Source organism: Amblyomma maculatum, chromosome 4 (genome assembly GCF_055883805.1).
Source record: "Amblyomma maculatum isolate TAMU_Amacu chromosome 4, ASM5588380v1, whole genome shotgun sequence".
Classification (NCBI taxonomy): Eukaryota; Metazoa; Arthropoda; class Arachnida; order Ixodida; family Ixodidae; genus Amblyomma; species Amblyomma maculatum.
This window is the reverse complement of record NC_139347.1, coordinates 46,864,580-46,882,189: the sequence shown is the minus strand read 5'-3', so window position 1 is coordinate 46,882,189 and position 17,610 is coordinate 46,864,580. Positions and strand designations below refer to the sequence as shown.

The following is a 17,610-nucleotide window of genomic DNA, read 5'->3' as shown; positions in this document are numbered from 1 at the left end:
CTGGTAGAAGTAATTATAGTGATACAAGCGAACGTTTTTTTTCCTGTAGCTACTGCCCGATGCGAGGCACCTGACGTCTGCTAGCTCCGCTGCTGAAGGCGTCGCGCAAAGCAAGAAAATATTTTACGAGATGGGCTTGCCAGTAAAGCGGCGCTAAAGTTCGATGTTTATTACAGCGTTAGCCCGTTCTGAAGCGCCGTTCGCTGGCGCTTCGATGTGAAACCAGCTAGGGCTATCGACGTCAAGGGTAGGCGGGGAGCGGCGCGGTTCGTTCCCGGCGCGCCATCGAGAGGCACCGTTGCCAAAAGCCGTGAATTTGTGCAGGCATGCTTTTGAGGCCCGAGTATAGCAGGCAGTCTCCATATGTACACCGGCGATGCGCCAACGCAGAAGCCATCGAGTAAAGCAAGCAGAAGCGTAGCACTTTCTCAGGGCACGGCCGGAAGCGGCGGCAGTGCTGCCGCTGTTCGAGTCCGGCCATGTGTTGTCACAGCTCTTTGCTTTGCAGACTCCACGTCACAGTTGTTTGATTACGTCATGTTGTTTACCTATGTACACATTTTCGTCACAGGGATGTCACTGCCGATGAAAACGAGTACTTGCCTGGCTTGTTTTTAAAATCAAGTTAAAATATCTTCGCGGCAACATGCGAGACTGGGATTGCTTGGGGAGCATCTCTGTATAACCAGAAAAGCAATCATATTCCTTCCAATGCTTCAAAAAATGGTGTCTATACTCCTTTAAGTTCTACTTTGCAAGCTAATAGCAGTGCTTAGAGTTACATGCAGCAAGCAATTTCAAAAATTTTAACCCTGGTGTTCTAGTCGTCGATACATGTAGGTTAGTGGCCCACTGGAAGAGATCATTGTATGCATGTTTGCTTAGTTTTATTGCTAAGGACAGACGGTGACCGTTCTCTTAAACAACCCTTCATGCCTCAGAATGGGGCCCGTCGCAGTTGCAGCAACTGTCTGCTGATCCTTCTCTTCTTTCGTTATTCTTCGCTGGCTTGTACACGAGCAGGCGACTGTCTATGCAGAACACATGTGTGAAAAGCAGCTAATCATGTCTGTCCAAATTGCTGCCCAGAATGATAGTCATTCAAAACAGAGGCGAAACCCAAATGAGCATTCTATATTGTCCTGCTCGTTGCCTTTAGAGGAAGCAAAAAATTTATCTGCGCGTCTCCGCTGCCGTTTGTTCTTCGCTATGCGCCGCAAACCACTGGTCCTGACTAAGCGACCGGATTCAAGCAACAGGCCCTTGGCCTGTGAGGCTGCCAGCTTTATTCTTTCCTGCTTGCTGACCTCACTGTTTATTTCACCTCATTTATCTGTACGTCAGCAGTGCTTTCGACAGCAAAACGAAGGCTGCAGTCCTCAGCGCAAAAGGAGAGCACAGAAAACAATATGGGACGGCAAGCCATTCTGACTGCACATCAGCAAGGGCGGCTTTGGGAGCGCCATCTCGCGCTAGTTGCTAGGATTAAATGGTGTACTACTACGTAAAAGGAGCAATTCGGACAGATTGTGAGATAAGAAGGCGCGCATGGTCACGCACTGACCCGCACCTTTCTTTCGAAGCTGTGGCCCATTTTATTCTGTCCACGATTGTTCATTTTCTCTTTTCTTTTTTGCATACTATTCCGCAAATTGGAGTCGGGCACCCAATCGGCTCCATGCTGTATCTTTCAGTCATCTACATTGAATTCCTTCTTCTCCTTTTTTCTTGACAAGCTCATCATGCGGTCCTCAACTCCAGTGTTTTTTTTTTTTTTTAGCATTTTTGAGTTTATGGTTGCATCTCATTTCTTATAGTTGCCTCTTTTCGGTACAGAAAAAAAATGTATCATAAGTATCGTAAGTCTGCAAAAAATTTCGAAACCGATTCTGAAATTAGATATCTACCAGCCTGTGACATCACGAGAGTCGTCACGTGTGTGCATTGATCAGCTAGACTGGCAACCGTGAGTTGTAATGCGAGTTCATGGCTGCTTCAAAATGCATTGGGTGCCTTCTGTTCCAGATTCACCGTGTCAGCAAGGCAGAGTTTGGGGACGAGTTGGTGAACGCGATTCCGATGCAGGATTCAGCCGTTCGCAGTTGCTGCTTTACTTATGACTCTCGACGGCTAGTGCTGGCTCTGGAGAGCCAGAATGTAGTTGTCTGGAAGGTCCCCAGCGATGCTTGCACAGGTGATATCACCGTTAGGCCTTGTTCTTGCACATGCTTTTAGCTCAGCCATTGACATTTATAGTAAAACCCAGCTACAAGAGACACTCAAGGGACCCGAAAAAGATGTCTCTGTAACCAAAAGGTTCTATCAGCTCGTGTGTGCGGTAGTTTAGATTCCCTTATCTAAATTCTGTTCCGTATCAGAGTCCTATTTTGTTGCAATATGTCGGGAACCAAGGAGCGCCTCCTCTTGACTGGAAAGTTGAAATGTCCCCATTGTTTCAGTCACACAGGAATGTGATGACAGTGGTCGAAACAATGGGGACATTTTGACTTTCCAGTCAAGAGGAGGCGCGCGCTCCTTCTCGGTGCCTGACCTATTGCAACAATACACAACACTGATATAAAACGGAATTTAGATATGGACATCTAAACTGCCGCACATACGAGTTGGTACGAGTCAGCTGTATCGCATGAGCATACCTGGGTTAAGTGTGTCTTTTATGAATGGGGAAGACGTTACTTGAGGGACTTGCAAAAGTTGCCCTTAGTGACAGAGCATCTGTTATAACCATGTCTCTTTACACAATGTTGGTAGCATGGCAAACATAGGAAAACCAACCAAACCATTTTAAAGTGTTTCTTGTAAGCATGTCTCTTGTAATGAGACTTTACGTACAGATTGCGACCTGCTTCATAGTTTGTGTGCTGTTGTACAACTCTGCCACTCTTTTTTAGCTGACGCCTGTCATGCAGAATGTTTTTTAATGCATTTTATTTTTTTGTCATTTGATGTTAAAATCTTATTCCTAGTTGTCCTACACAAATGCAAATATTCAAATTGTGTACAAATATCCGAAATGTCTAGCGGTTTTTGAGTAGAATTTACTGTTTGACTCTTTCTGCTACAGTTTCACTGTTCGAGCTGTTTGACCACCTGAATGTTTACAAATTACGAATTAGTACTCCATTTAAAGTGGCCGCGAAACGTCGCAACATTTCAAAACAAATTACGAATTTGTAGTTCATTTAAAGTGGCTGCGAAACGTCGCAACATTTCAAAACAGCAGTACAGTATGACGTTATCACATTTTTAATGCAATGTATGTCTTGAGAAACTGCCATATTTTCACAAATAGAATACGAGTTCGATTCCATGTGATAACCAGCACTATGCTTGGATAGGCCATCATCTTCCGCAGCCTAATTGTCCAGCAAGACGTCCTGCTGAACGAGTTGACTCATTTTATTTTTGGGAATGCTTATCACACAAGAGGAAAAAAAAGAGACAGCGGATGAAGGGGCAAACGCTTGTCCTGTTCATTTCTTGTCCCCCATCTTTTCTGCTGCGCTACAAGCACTCCCAGCGTTCTTAAATGTCATTTAGGAAGCAATGTCATACCTGCCAATTATTCACTGGGGAGGTTTCTGGATTTTGGATGCACTTTCGGATTGCATGATCACTGTCTATACTATCTTCCCAAAAATTGCCTTTGTGCATATGAAAATCGCTTTTGTGAAAACCTTCCCCGTGGAACCCGCAGCCACATCACATCAGCATTACCATCAACAGCCGCACTAAGGCCATCAGCACCATCGGATGAGCAGCTGATAGAAGCCAAATGAAGCCAAAGTGGCTCTGGTATGTTTGCTGGTACAGCAATCTAGAAGGCTTCACATTGACAAAAGCAGCATTCATCCTTATGAGGTTTTAGGCTGTCCTTTTAGTGTTTACGAATACTGTGTTGGTTTGTCATGGATGATATGATGGACAGGGGCGGCAGAAATAGGCTGGTGTCCTGTCTGATAGCAGGTAGCATGTGAAGGCAGCACGTCTGTATCTTTCTCAAATTTTTTTTTTTGGGGGGGGGGGGGGGGGGGGGGTAGTATGAGCTTCTCAGAACATCATCGTTCGTGGCAAGAAAAAAAAATGACTTCTGTTAACACATTGTGGCCACCTCAGTCATGCAGAAAGGGCAGAGTTGGTGTTCAAAGGTGTGGTCCACATACTGTAGAACCTCGTTGATACGCTCCTTGTTCGTACGATTTCCCGTTTCATACGTTCAAAATCGTAGGCAGTAAAACATCTACCACAGAGTAACACAATTTTTCTCCCTGATAACACGATTTCCTAGTTACTACGTTTGAAATTTTGACGAACTGTGGTCGTATACAGTTGCCAACCATTTTTTCGGACTTGGCAGGACCCGAGAAATGGTCCGAATAATTTCACAGTTCGAAAAATTCGTGAACTTGAGAAAAAATCACTTTTCTGTGAAAAATCAGCTTTAAAAATCACGAAATTCGCTGCTCCTCATGCTTCATTTATGTGCCGATAACGGGGAGTTATAGCATAGCGTGATCTGCTACTGTGATTGGCTTCTGCTCACCGCCCATGCGCACATGCTAGCGTGATTTAATATGGCGGGCGCGGCCACCAGTGCACTCGCGCATGCATGCAACTCGCTTAAGGCCGTCACCGCATGCGCAGTGGTGCCCAGCAGGAGTAGATCATGTTACGGCTATAACCGTCCAGTTAAAATATCTTGGCCAGTCTATGCTTTCGTCATGTCCATGCCACTTCATTACGTACTGTGATGCTGTCTATTATGCTGCGAATGAATGCACAAGCCGAACGAAGTAACAACATTCAGTTCCCATAGTTAACGACGATAGCCAAAATCGCGTGATAGAGCTCGTGGATAAAAAGCGAGCGGAACGAGAGCCCCCATGAATCACCAGTGCCCCGGACCCCCTTTCCCACAGGTGGCGGCAGTGGCGGCGGCGTTGGAGCGAGCCGCGGCAGGCGGTGCTCGCGTTCTATATTCAGTCTGATTGCGCGCTCTTTGTAGGCTGTTGCGATAAAAAGGTCGAGCATTCGCTTATTGCTACTGTCTCAAATGACCACGATGAACACAGTGCCAAGCTAGTCCGTCCGAAGGGCTGCTTTGCCTAGCTTTCACGGCTGCGCAAAACCGGTTGTTTGCGAAAATGACGCTCGCTCGTGTCTAAGTGATGCCGAAAAAACGAGCCTTTGCCCAAAAAAGATCTCCACTGTATTGCTTGTGGGGATGGTAAAAAAGCAAAACATAGAAAACTGTACAAATTCCATTCTGAGGTAGGATAGCACAAGCTGGTTTCATGTTCTCGTTCGTTAGCTCATTTCGTGCATAGTGCACTAAATGCGTAATTTGCAATTATTTTCTATAGGGAAGGCTATTTTATTGATAGTTGCACTAAATACTTATCTCCAATTATTTTCTGTCTGGAAGGCTATTTTATTGATATTTTCTATGTCACATGTATTCGGACACACCTAGCATGCTCATATATCTTTATTATTGGCGGCATTTTTGTTGAGATGAGCAAATTTTTTGGTTTCAAGTTTGTCTCAAAAGGAGTCTACTTAGTGCTATGTTCGAGAAATCTTTGAGGTGTTTGTTATCTTGTTTGTTTCCTTTATTAATGTACTGGATACACTTGTGGTGCAGGGAACAATTGTACTCATAATAAGCAGTTTCCTGTATTGTCTCCTGTACTGCAGCTCAAGGAGGTCAGCCCGAGGAGCCGCAAGTTCTCACCCACACCGACAGTGTGGTGGACTGCTGCCTTTCGCCTGTCCAGCGGGCGTCATTCATCTCCAAGCAGGAGCTTGTAGCAGCTGCCGGGCAGCACATTTGGACCTGGGACCTGCACAGTCCTTCGCCCAGCACTGCCAAACGCTACAATGGCTTCTGGTCGAGCTACAACCTTACTTGTTGTGCGGTGTCTCCTGACAGAGAACTCATTGCAGCCGGAACATCGCTGCACGCCATCTTGCTGTGGAATGCCAACACTGGCAAAGCTTTGGGCAGTTTCAAAGGTGCATTGGATAACCACTATATCTGTGTGCAAGCTTTGCTTAAACATTCTAGAGCCGGTCTTGTTTATGAAAAAGCCACAGCCCTTGCAGTAAGCAGCTCTCATCTCTTACACTTTCTGCACAGGGGATGCCGAGGATGTGAAGTCTGTACGTTTCTCTCATGATGGCAGCCAGCTGGTGTCTTCCTCGTCAGATGGCACTGTGGTGGTCTGGGATGTGGCCGAGTACCGGAGGTGCTCGCGAGTGGCGCTCATGCCAGTACTGGCTGTCGCTTTTGATGACCAAGGTCCCCTGATGGCCACCTTTGATGAAAGTGGTGTTTTGCAGGTATGCTGGTTTTGCTTTTCTTTTATGCAGTTGTTCTTTGATCAATGGAGCACAAACATATGGGAGTGGAAACTTTTTTGTGGTAGCACAGCAGTGTAGGAGGCATTTTGGGCTGGCTAAGCTTTCAACGGCGCATTCTTGAAAGGGCATTTTCAGGCAGGAACGGTCTTGACCCTGTTTTTCAGGCATGTGTTCAGGTCATTAGGATTAGGAGGAATGGATTTTTTTATCAAAAAACGAAAAGTAGTATACAGTTGAATCCCGCTATAACGAAATTCACGGTGCACGAAAAAAAATTCGTTCTCGCGGAACTTCGTTCTCGCAAAAATTTGACGTGAAACGCAGAAAGAATTGCCCAAGCAGCAGCAAAGGCGTTTAATGCCAAAAATCTGTAAGCTTGGTTTGCTTACGCTTCACGGCGAGCAACGCCGTCACGCGATTTTCGCACTCGGTCAGCAAACCCATTGCAACATCGTCGTCTCGGACAGCAACGAAATTGACATCAAAAGCGTCCATCACCTGTACGGCGGTTGCTGCAGCCGGCGCTTCGTGTACGTCGTCGTCTTCTTCATCGGAAGAGTCCTTATCATTCCGGGCAGCTTTTATGATCTGCTCATCACTCACATCTTCGTGAACAACAACACAAGCGTCAGCGCCGATGTATTCGTCGAGCTCGAGATTAGGCGGCACGGTTCCCATTTCTCCCAGCATTTTCCAGGCGGCCGCGATCCCCGGAGCCGGTGACGCCTCTTCGTCGTCGTCTGTAACGCCTGGTGTTAGGCCAGCAGAGTGTACGGGTCGACCTTCGGCAAATCCGGCGTGCCTGAAACAGTTCACAATTACTGAGCGCCCCAGTGTGCTCCAGGCAGCAGACATAATCTGCAGTGCCACGTACAAGTCCACCTTCGTGTCTCGGCCGGTTTCAGTGTTAAAAAGCAGCCGCTGAATTAACCTCCCGCGGTAAGCGCGCTTCAGGCTAAGAATCACGCCCTGATCGAGAGGCTGTAAGACAGACGTGCAATTGGGAGGGAAAAACCTCAGCTCCGTGTTAGTGAGCTTGACTTCGTCGGAGTGATGCGCTGAACAATTGTCCAAAAGCAAGCAAACTTTACGGCCCTGCCGCTTCATGTCGCGGTCGAATGCCATCATCCACTCGGTGAAAATAGCGCGGGTCATCCATGACTTGTTGTTCGCCTTGTACTGCACAGGTAGGCTACGAGTTCCCTTAAAACATCGCGGCTTGGCACTTTTGCCTATGACTAACGGCGGACGCTTGTCCGAGCCATCCATGTTTGTGCAAAGCAGCACTGTGATGCGTTTTTTTGCTGTGTTTGCCGCCGTGACAGCGCTGCCCCTTGAAGTCGAGCGTCCTAGCCGGCAACATCTCGTAGAATAGCCCGGTCTCGTCGGCGTTGTAAATGTCTGCAGGCGCGAAGTTGCTTAAAATTCCGGCCATGTTACTCGCCTTCCAAGCAGCTGCTCCGTCCACGTCTGCTGACATTGACTCGCCGCACAACACTTTTCCAACGATGTTATGGCGGGCCTTGAAACGGTTTAGCCAGCCAGTGCTGGCTTTAAAATCATCAATGCCAAGTAGGCATGCATAGTTCAAGGCTTTCTGCTGGACGATGCTTCCGGACAGGGGGACGTTGCTGGCTCGTGCTTCCACAAACCACGCATGCACTGCTTTGTCCAACTCTTCATGGAGGGGCCGCGTCACCTTTTTGTGCTTCGAAGATGTGCCTGAAGCAAGTGCCATTCTCACGCTGTCCTTATTGCCTAGAATCGTTGACAGCGAACTTGCAGGAATTCCGAAGTCTTCAGCAATTGCCGCTTTCTTCCTTCCGCTTTCTGCTTGGGCGATTATTTGAGCTTTTTGCTCAAGGGAAAGAGTTTTGCGTTTTTTCACTTGCGTTGCCATCGTGTCCTGCGGATGAAAACTCGTCGTCGTCGAAGAGAAAGGCAGCGAGTGAACAACGCGACCACGACACAAAGCCAAAATGGCGGAACTGCAATCACGTGATTTCATGCTTAATGTGGCTTTGGATTTGACTTGGACTTCTCGCCAATAAAACTAGTTTCGGTTTCGATTTTGAACGCGAAAATTTCGTTGAAGCGGAAACGCTCTGCAAAAATGGTTCGTTGTGCAGTGAAATTTGGGCCATTAATTCTTATAGGATACTCGCGGGGAATAAAAAATTATTCGTTGTCGCGGAAATTTCGTTGTGGCGGGATTCAACTGTAAATGAGTTACTGCCTAGAAGTAAGAGATTTTAAGACCTGAACTTAATTTGTCTCAAGCTGAAATGTTGCTGCCTGCACACTTCTGTTCAGTATGGGCACTCATGCTTTCTTTGCATTTGTGCATATATAATTGAGTGTTTTCCTTCTCGCAGGAAAAATACATGAGCACGTTCATTTGAGTAGCTGTATCTAAATTTGGCGCCATCATGGTTCGCCTTTTCTGTACTCAAATCGAACTGTGTGCCACGGCTAACAGAAATGTGTGGATTTGGGGGCAGATTTCATCAGGACTTGCAGCCAAGTTGGAAGCCAAGCATACTTTTGATGGCACCGAAAACAACAACAGGTGCGAGGAAGTTACGTGCTGTTGCTTCACCTACTACAGAAAGGCGGTTGTCTTGGGCACCAAGAATGGCCATGTCTGTGTGAGTGACTACTGTTCATATCCTTGCATTAAAGAACAGTCTTTGTATGCTGCCTTTCTAATAGCAGCAGTAACAGTAGTGCGTAACTGTAGGGTACGTGCCATTGAACTACGTGGAGTGCGGTTACTGTGGAGGAAGGACAGTAATGATGAGAGCTGATGAGAGTTGAGAAATGCGGTGGGAAAGTGTTAACAAATGGAAGCATCTGTAGGGCACTTACATAGAACAGGGGTGGAAGCGCTGCTCCATTTGCTCCATTCTGCTCCAAACTGCTTTCCCTGCTCCATCCTGCTTCAAAATGCAATATTGCTCCAGAACTGCTCCAAGCCTTAATATTTTGCAATCAAAATCAGCAGAGCCTGGTTTTGCTACTCAGTGGACCTAGAAAACTTTTCTGCCTGCAATGAACTACATAGTTGTTCTAATGATTCTACTAAAGCATATACTTCACCTAAGCTACATGAGGCAAAAGCACACGAAGCATTATAGGGTGATACCACGAAGGTGCAAATCACTATAAATTTTCTCAAGAGTGTTGGAAAGCCATACATGGCACATCTTTAACGTGTTGTACTTAAGATAACCTCAGCGTCGCTAAAGCAAAAACATGAAGAGCCACTGACAGTAGCTTACGAAGTAAATAATCTGAAGAGGAGAAAAGGCTACCCATGAGTGCTGTTAATCCTCCTTGCAAGCAGCTTTGACCAGTGCTAAGGAATTTATCGGCACAACACAGGATCGAAAAGGATGTGCACAAGAGTAAATGTACTGCTTATTGATGTGAATTCCAAACTAGTGGTAGTGCTTGAGTGCATCAAAGTACTTTAGTAAACTTCTTGCTTGAATCTGTCAAGTGGCGAAAAGCTTTTAATCAGACTTGATTTTCAGACGTAAAGTGCAGAAAAAAGCTTCCATTTGCTAGTGTTGTTCCAAATTGTTGCTCAGGTCAGCTGTGATATCTTAAGCATCTGTATATGTTTTTTCTGTTTGTCTTGCCTTGTCAGAGGTGCATGCACATTCAAGCTGAGCATTGAACATTGGGAAAACAAAAAAAAAGAGAGATTCAGAATGGGTATTTTGTGTGTCAGGAATAAAACATTGCAATTATATAAGCGTTAAATCCTAAACACATGCACCAAAACATAATTAGCATGCTCCAAAACTCTCGTTTTACTGCTCCAAAACAGCATTATTACTGCTCCCTGAGCTGTTCCAAAATGCTCAAGCCTGCTTCCAGTGCCCCTGATAGAAGGAAGACATTATGGTGAGAGCATAACAATGTGTAACTAGAGGGTGGTCACCAGTAAAACCAGTAGGAGTCTGGTTGATCAAGGAAGAAGGAGAGCATGGGGAAACTAGTAAATGTGCAACCCAAGAGTGGCTACCACAGAAACCATTCAGATGGTGGTTGCTGAGCAATGAGAAGAGCATAGCACACAACTGGCAGGCATTGCTGTATAAGGAGGATCATTACCATGGAAGAAAAAAACTAACTGTGCTCTCAAATTCTTGTAGTACTTCAATTATATTAGTGTGGAATTATTCATACAGACACCTGATCTGAGCAGCGATTGGCCTGCATTTTAAGTTTAAAGCAGGTATGAGGCAGACAGCTACTTACTTAGAATAATTCTCAAGTGAAATGGATTATTTTCAAATGGAAGCAAATAGCTTGTGCTCGAAATTTTGTAGGAAGAAAAAGAGGCTGCTTGTAGGGCTCAAATGCAATTAGTACACCTAAAGACGCGGTTTGCGGAATTCACCGAGACAGTTGAAAAAAAAATGGTTTCAAGCTTGCGTTTAGTGATCTTCAGTCAACAGTAAGTCAGAATGCAGTAAGCAATAATAAACATATTCGGCTCATATTCAGGATTTCGAATATATCCACATCCCTAGCTTTTATTCATCTGTGGTTTGCAGTAGGACACTGCAAATTTGCAAGTTTTTGCAAACTAAATGTAGAATGTAACCAGTAGTGTGTATATACTGCATCAATATGATGCGCACAGAGTTATTAGTGGCAGTCTCTGGGTGCACTACATTAGGGCGTCTAGCAACCACGAAAACCGGGAATTGTCGGGGAAAGCATCAAAAATTTCGCCAAGTCAGGGAAAATGGCAAGATATATTCTGCAGTGCATTTTCATTTTAAGCTGGCGCACAGCAAGTATGTTATTCATGCAGTTCTATTGCTGCCTCTCCAGTGCGCGGCCTTCGCGGCTGCGTCACAAGGCGACATATTAGGACATATTAGACATATTAGGTTAATGCCAGCGCATGGTTGAGTTGCCACAATAGGCACATGAGGTGGGTTCTCAATAAAATATACGGAAGCGCTGTGCGAGAGTAGTACGCAACAAAAAAGAAGGAATAACCGTGCCGGCAGCGATCGGTTTGAAAACGATCTGCGAGCTGTGCTGCCAAGATCGTACGCACAGTCATATTGGATTGGATTGGCTTGACTGTTTGCTGGGTGGGTGGCTCGCGGGCTCTGATGCTAGCATCAGTGCGCTTTTAACTTTCAGTAAACGTTTCACATTCTTAACAGCCGTTAACACTCGTGATAGCTTGTCGTTGAGTTATTCATCTATGCTCCTTATTGTCAGCGCCTACATTTTCGAGCCTTCTCACTCGTCAGGGAATTTGAACTGAAATAATCAGGGAAAACCTGGAAAAGTCAGGGATCTTGAAAATAGTGGTTTGCTAGACACCCTGTACATCGATTGCGGCTGTCAACCGCACTTAGAAAGACCCATAATTTGCAAAGTGCCACAAAGATGAAATCAGAAAACACATAAAGAGAGGGATTATGCTGCTTCCAGCTCACGGTTTATTTTGGACTGTGGATATGTTTATGCATGAGTGCATGTGTGTATCAGCACGTGCACATGTTCACGTTACCATAGAAATCGGCTTTGCAGAATTACTTTATTATAGTTTATTTGTTTGTTTTCTCTGACTAGTAATCAAATTTATATTGAAAACGTGAAACTTGAGAAGCACGTAATATAACAATCTATGGGATTAGTATCGCAAGCATAGCTCCTAGTTTGAATATAGATTTATATTAGATACCTTCTTGACATTGCTACTGCAGCTTCTGCTACTACAATGAGTTTCTTAATAATTGCTCTCACAGTGGCTCAAGGCATCCATAGCACACTTATGGCTAAGAGTTGCTGTTTTACAGCTTTGCAGCTTACTGTATTGCTGGCCTCGTTTATTCATTTGGCTTCTTTGTTCTTTCAACTCTTGCAGAATTAAACAGCCCGAAAGAAGCTCTCTGTCTGCTAATAACAAGTGTTGCAGCACTAAATGTGAACAGTAAAATGCTTCTATCGGTTAAACCGCTCGCCTATTTGTGCTGAAATTTGGTACTAAGATAACATAAAACCGTTCGTTGCTTTCACTACCTAGCTTGGATGATGTACTTGCCTGATTCGATCAGAATCAATTCAAAATCTGCGTCGGCTGCAGTATCGGCGACTCAAAAGAAGCCGCTTTTGCATAGGGGATACTGGTGGCACCATCTATTGAATATCCGCCGAATGTGCGAGAGAAAGGCGGGGAGGGTTCTGCAGCTCATTTGAAAAATGCCTTCTCAAGTGCCTCAACAATAATGAGCTTAGACAATGTTTGCATGAAATGCACAGAGGTTCAACAAATTTAATTCTTGCCTGCCAGAATACCCCCCTTCCTTTCCTCATTGTTCGGTGATTATTCATCAGATGGCTCCACTAGTATCACCTACGCGAAAGCAGTTTCTTTTGGGTAGCCGATGCTGCAGCTGATGCGGATATCGAATTAATTCTGAACGAATCAAGCAAGTACATCATCCAAGTTGCTACTGAATTGAAAATGATGGTTGTATGCTATCTGCTTTCCAGATATCAGCGCGAATAAGCGAGTGGCTTAACTGATACAACCATTTTACGGTTTGCGTTGAGCGTTGCACCTGCTTTTAGGTAAAAAACTGTCTTCAGGCATGCCTTGTTAGTACATCAAGATGTGTTGCAGAATACTTTAGGGGAATGCCATGAGTCTGCAGAGCTGCGGCCGTTCGATGCATTGTACTATGCTGCCTTGCACATGATTTCACTTGCTGTATTGTTTGCTGAGTTTACCTTCTTTTCTTGCAGCTTTTTGATTTGGCCAGTAAGGCATGCAGAGCTCTGGGCAGCCACAACGGCAGTGTGACGTCACTGTTGGCATGGACAGAAGGCCTGGCTATTTCTGGCTCCTTAGATGCCACAGTGAAGGTAGGTGGCACATCAACACTGGCGGCGCGCTGCCTGCAGCAATGCCCATTCACTGGGTGTCACTATGTCTTTGATGCCTGCTGTGCATCAAAGTCGCAATGGACGGTGTGTTGGAATTAGCCGCCGTCGGTTATAACAGATCTAAACCTGTTACTGGTATACTATAAATGCAAACATATTTCCAAGTAGAGCCAAAACTCTGATATAGTGAAGCGAAACTGAAGTGCCAGCATGTATTCCATAGAACTGGGCATTTCTTCCCTTTTATAGTAAAGACATTTTTAATAAAAATTGGTTATACTAAAGTGCATCTGGCTGCGGCGACAGACTTCACAAAAGGACATCACTGCATGCACGCTACCTAAAATCACATGACAAATAAAAAAAAAAAATTTTTAAACTTTTTTTTTTTTTTTAATGGCTTTACTATCAGGCTCACTAGCTCTGAGAAGAAGCCAACTTTATGTAGGCCTTGGAACCGTGAGGGAAAGCACATGGCAGGTGGGGGAAAAAAAATGGTTTGTGGAGTTTAACGTCCCTAAGCGACTGAGGCTATGAGTGACGCCGTAGTGGAGGACTCCGGAAATTTCGACCACCTGGGGTTCTTTAACGTGCACTGACATCGCACAGCACACGGACGCCACTCCGTTTCGCCTCCATCGAAACGCAGCCACCGAGGTCGGGTTTTTTTTTTTTAAAAAAAGGGAAAAAAAAATATAAAGCTGGCTACAAACGTGGAAAAAAAGCCAGCGTGGTTCATTTAGAAATTAAAAGAGGATAAAAGTGCAGTGAGAAGTAGGAAAAAGAAGCAATGGTCTAATGTTCGCAATACTGTGCAGCGCGAAGCACGAGGCAGCAGTGGAAAGAAGTGGAGGCATGACGAATGGGGTTTTATGGTGCTTGACTGTCACGTGCATTATCTACTGCCTCTTAAATGACAGAAGCACTGGAGGATGATGCCGTGTTCATGCAAGACTTTGGCCTTTATATGAAATGAAAAACGGTTGTATTCTTTGTGGCCATATTGCATTCATGCTGAGGAGGTACTTCCACAAGATGTAAGGAAAAAAAAAAATAAGAAAAGAAAATTGAAAAGAGATAAGAGAAGGATGGGAGGCATTTTAGAGGGTTTTTTTTTCCTTTTCTGAAGCGGCAGGATGTGTTTAGCAAGTGGCCATTTAATTACCAGACAGCATCTTCAGGGCCACGTTATCACCAACAACTGATGTTAGTAAAGACCCTGCTATAATAAAGATTTTTGCCGGTCCGAGTGACCTTACTGTATAAAGGGGTTTACTGTCATAATAATAGCTGTTGATTTCTACAGCATTTTTAGAAGCTTAGTGAAGGAAGTGGGTCACATGCCTATGCTGTCAGTCAGCTAGGTTGGTATATCGCATAACATCTGGTGCAAGAGTGAATGTTTGCATCTTTGCATAACTTTGGTGTTAAAAATAGATGTACCACTGCAGAGGACATACACATCCAACTCAAGTTCCTTCCGTCAAGCAGCTTTGCAATGTCTTGTCATTAGCATTTAGCAGGTGTCTAAAACTGACTGAAGGCATGAGAAGTGATTGTAGGAAAACCATGAGGAGAAACATTACTTGCAGATGCGTGACACATTCAGTGCACACAAATTTTTGTGGTATACTTTTGCATTGGGTTTTTGAAGTGATGCTTTCATTGTTGCATATAAGCAATACTGTAAAAACCCGCATATAATAAAAGTTGTAAGTTCAGGATAACAAAAACGAAGAAAACGTTTTCATTCACGTATAATGCGAGAAATAAGAAATCAACCGAAGTATTTATTTGTATACTACATTTCACTATTGCCCTTCGAGGCGTATGCACTCCGCACTGTCATGTCCAATGCTACCCCGCACCTGGCGTCGAATAGTGCCACAAGCCATCGTGCTGGTGCTGGTTTGTCCCCCGTCTTGCGCTGACACGCTTGATCAGAGAATTTCACATTGTTTTAAAACCAGTAGGCCACTTCCAGCTCGGATGTGAGATGGCAGTGCACGAGCTGCCGGCCGTAATGTGCCATGTCCCGTTCACTCCAGTTCATGTCTAGCACTGCGTGCAGGCATGTGGCATGCTGTGGCATGACAGCGCCTTCTCTCGCTGGAAGTCTGTTGCAGGTAATGCTGATTAATAACAAATAACGAGGCTGGAACTGTGAATTTAGGATGAAGTCTGCTCAAAACCGCATATAGTATGAGGCGGAAATGTGACAGGATAAAATTGGGGCAAAAGCATTATGTTATTGTATGTTGGTTTTTGCAGTAATTCAACATATCTGCATGTGACATTAGGACATGGAGCGGTATGGTATACTTAATTACATGAGAAGGCATATTGACCCTCGATTACTAGTCTGAAGTTTTGAGGTGTTATGTGCTCAGCTGGTTTAGCTAAAGAAAATCCTTAGACAGCAGTGCTGGTATTTTAAGCTTCGCTTTGGTTCATAACTTGCACTGGTCGGGACTGATGACTGATTGATTGTCCTGTAGGTGTGGCACAGGGATGGCTCTCACATCACACTGGCAGGACACCAGGGTTCAATCACAGCTTCTCTCTGCTTGTTTGCTGACAACATCAGGCTTCTGTCTTCTTCAGACAAGGGCGAGCTCAAGGTAAGCCGTCTCATTGCGCACACAAAACAGACTGAGTATCGTTGTGAACAGTTAGGGTGTTTTTGTGTACAAAGTCCTTCTGCCTTGTAGCCCTTTGTAGTCAAATTTTTGCAAAAAAGAAAAGAAAGGAACTAACCACAGGATCAGTTTTTTCTTTTTGATGATGTTGAGCAAACAAAATGAGTAAAATAGGGGAAAAGAGTTATAAAGTGTTCCATTGACAGCAATTACTATCATCCTGTGAAGACATCGCCTTACCAAAACATGCTGTCCTGCTCCGATTAAGGCACAGTAATAGGAATGTAGTCTGAGTTTGAATAGCATTTGCTGCGGGGCCAGGAAAGAAATCAGTACATGCAGTCAAGACGATCACATTACCAGACACCTGACTAACATGAAGGAAAAAGAAACTGAGCAAACCAGGAAACTGATCGCACCCAGTGGAGACTGATAATTACTGTAAGAACCAGAATCTAGACCCAACTTCTTTTCAAGAAATGACTGCAAAAAGCCAACCCCTGTCTTGTATAACTTTCATTCGCGAAAAAACTAAGAGGGTCTTGCACGATAGTCTCATTGTGCCTTACTGGTTGCCATAACAGCTGTGATGCGAGCAGTTGTCTAGTCACCAAAATGGCAAATGAGACGACAGCATGCATGTTAGTGCAGCAGTCATGGTCAGAGGAGGAATGAGGAGGGCACTGTCAAAGAAGCAGAAAGAGTATAGAGGGCATCATGCTACCAGTCACGTGACAGTGCATTGCGCAAGTGAACTTTCGCCTTCACGCATAGGTGGTCCTAAGTGTGTCTGTTGATATTTTCAGTGAACTTTTTTTTTTCTTTTTTCTTTTTTTTTTTTTTTTTCCTTGTTAGAACTGGTATGTTTTAGGGGGGCGGTTGGTGCTCAACCTATAGTCTTGTATTCATGATAGTTAATCAAGGACAACTGCCAATAAAGATGAAATCATCTTTTTCTGCTGCTTTTGCGATCACTCAAAAAATAAACTTTGACGGCATGTTTCCGTTAATGACGTTTTGACATTGAAGTCAAAATCAGTTCTCGTTTTTTTTGCACGACAGCAGCATAAAATGTTTTGTGACACTCCTGCAAAGCCCTAGGAGTTGGAAGCACCTCCCAATGAGCACTTTACTTCAGTAGGGCGCGAAATTTTAATTTGAGGTTGTCACTGCACATTTACGGCAAGAACGTTGGCGGACGGAAATCATCTATTGTTCCCATGTGGCGGAAACCTTCGAAAGGTTAGTACGCCAGTTACAGAAGAAGCTTGATCTCCCACTCACCCAAAGGCAGTTTACTCGAGTGGCAGTTGAGAAGTATGATTTACTGAGTGAGTTGATTCATGCTTTAGCGGCAAGAGGAACAGGATGCTGGACCCGAAAAAGACACACATGCGCATTCACAGGTGTGCGCGTGCTTGCATGCACGCTGGTGAATGCGTGTGTGTGCATCTTCTTCTGGTCCAACATCTTGTTTTCTACTGGTTTCTTCTGCTGTTACGACTGAAAACGGCTGTTGGCGGATGCTCTCTGTTAGAATGGAAATTGGGTTCAACTGACGTCAACAGTTTAATTTCTGCGCCACTTTCTTATGCAGTCCCGTTCCTGTGAGGAGGGCTCTAGAAATCAGTGCAGCAAATGATGCCAAGATTATGTTAGA

The 17,610-nt window shown here is 44.7% G+C and overlaps 1 protein-coding gene across 5 annotated transcripts in view; it reads left to right on the top strand.

The window, feature by feature from the left end:
• Positions 1 to 17,610, top strand: part of LOC146190928 (apoptotic protease-activating factor 1-like) — an 86,011-nt gene that overhangs the window by 55,369 nt on the left and 13,032 nt on the right. For all 5 annotated transcript variants that reach the window (XM_084601316.1, XM_084601319.1, XM_084601315.1 and 2 more), the window contains 6 exons: positions 2,026 to 2,194; positions 5,719 to 6,036; positions 6,161 to 6,363; positions 8,886 to 9,032; positions 13,171 to 13,290; positions 15,810 to 15,932. In XM_084601316.1, the coding sequence (XP_084457442.1) occupies positions 2,026 to 2,194; positions 5,719 to 6,036; positions 6,161 to 6,363; positions 8,886 to 9,032; positions 13,171 to 13,290; positions 15,810 to 15,932 (1,080 nt within the window). The remainder of the gene's footprint in view (positions 1 to 2,025; positions 2,195 to 5,718; positions 6,037 to 6,160; positions 6,364 to 8,885; positions 9,033 to 13,170; positions 13,291 to 15,809; positions 15,933 to 17,610) is intronic.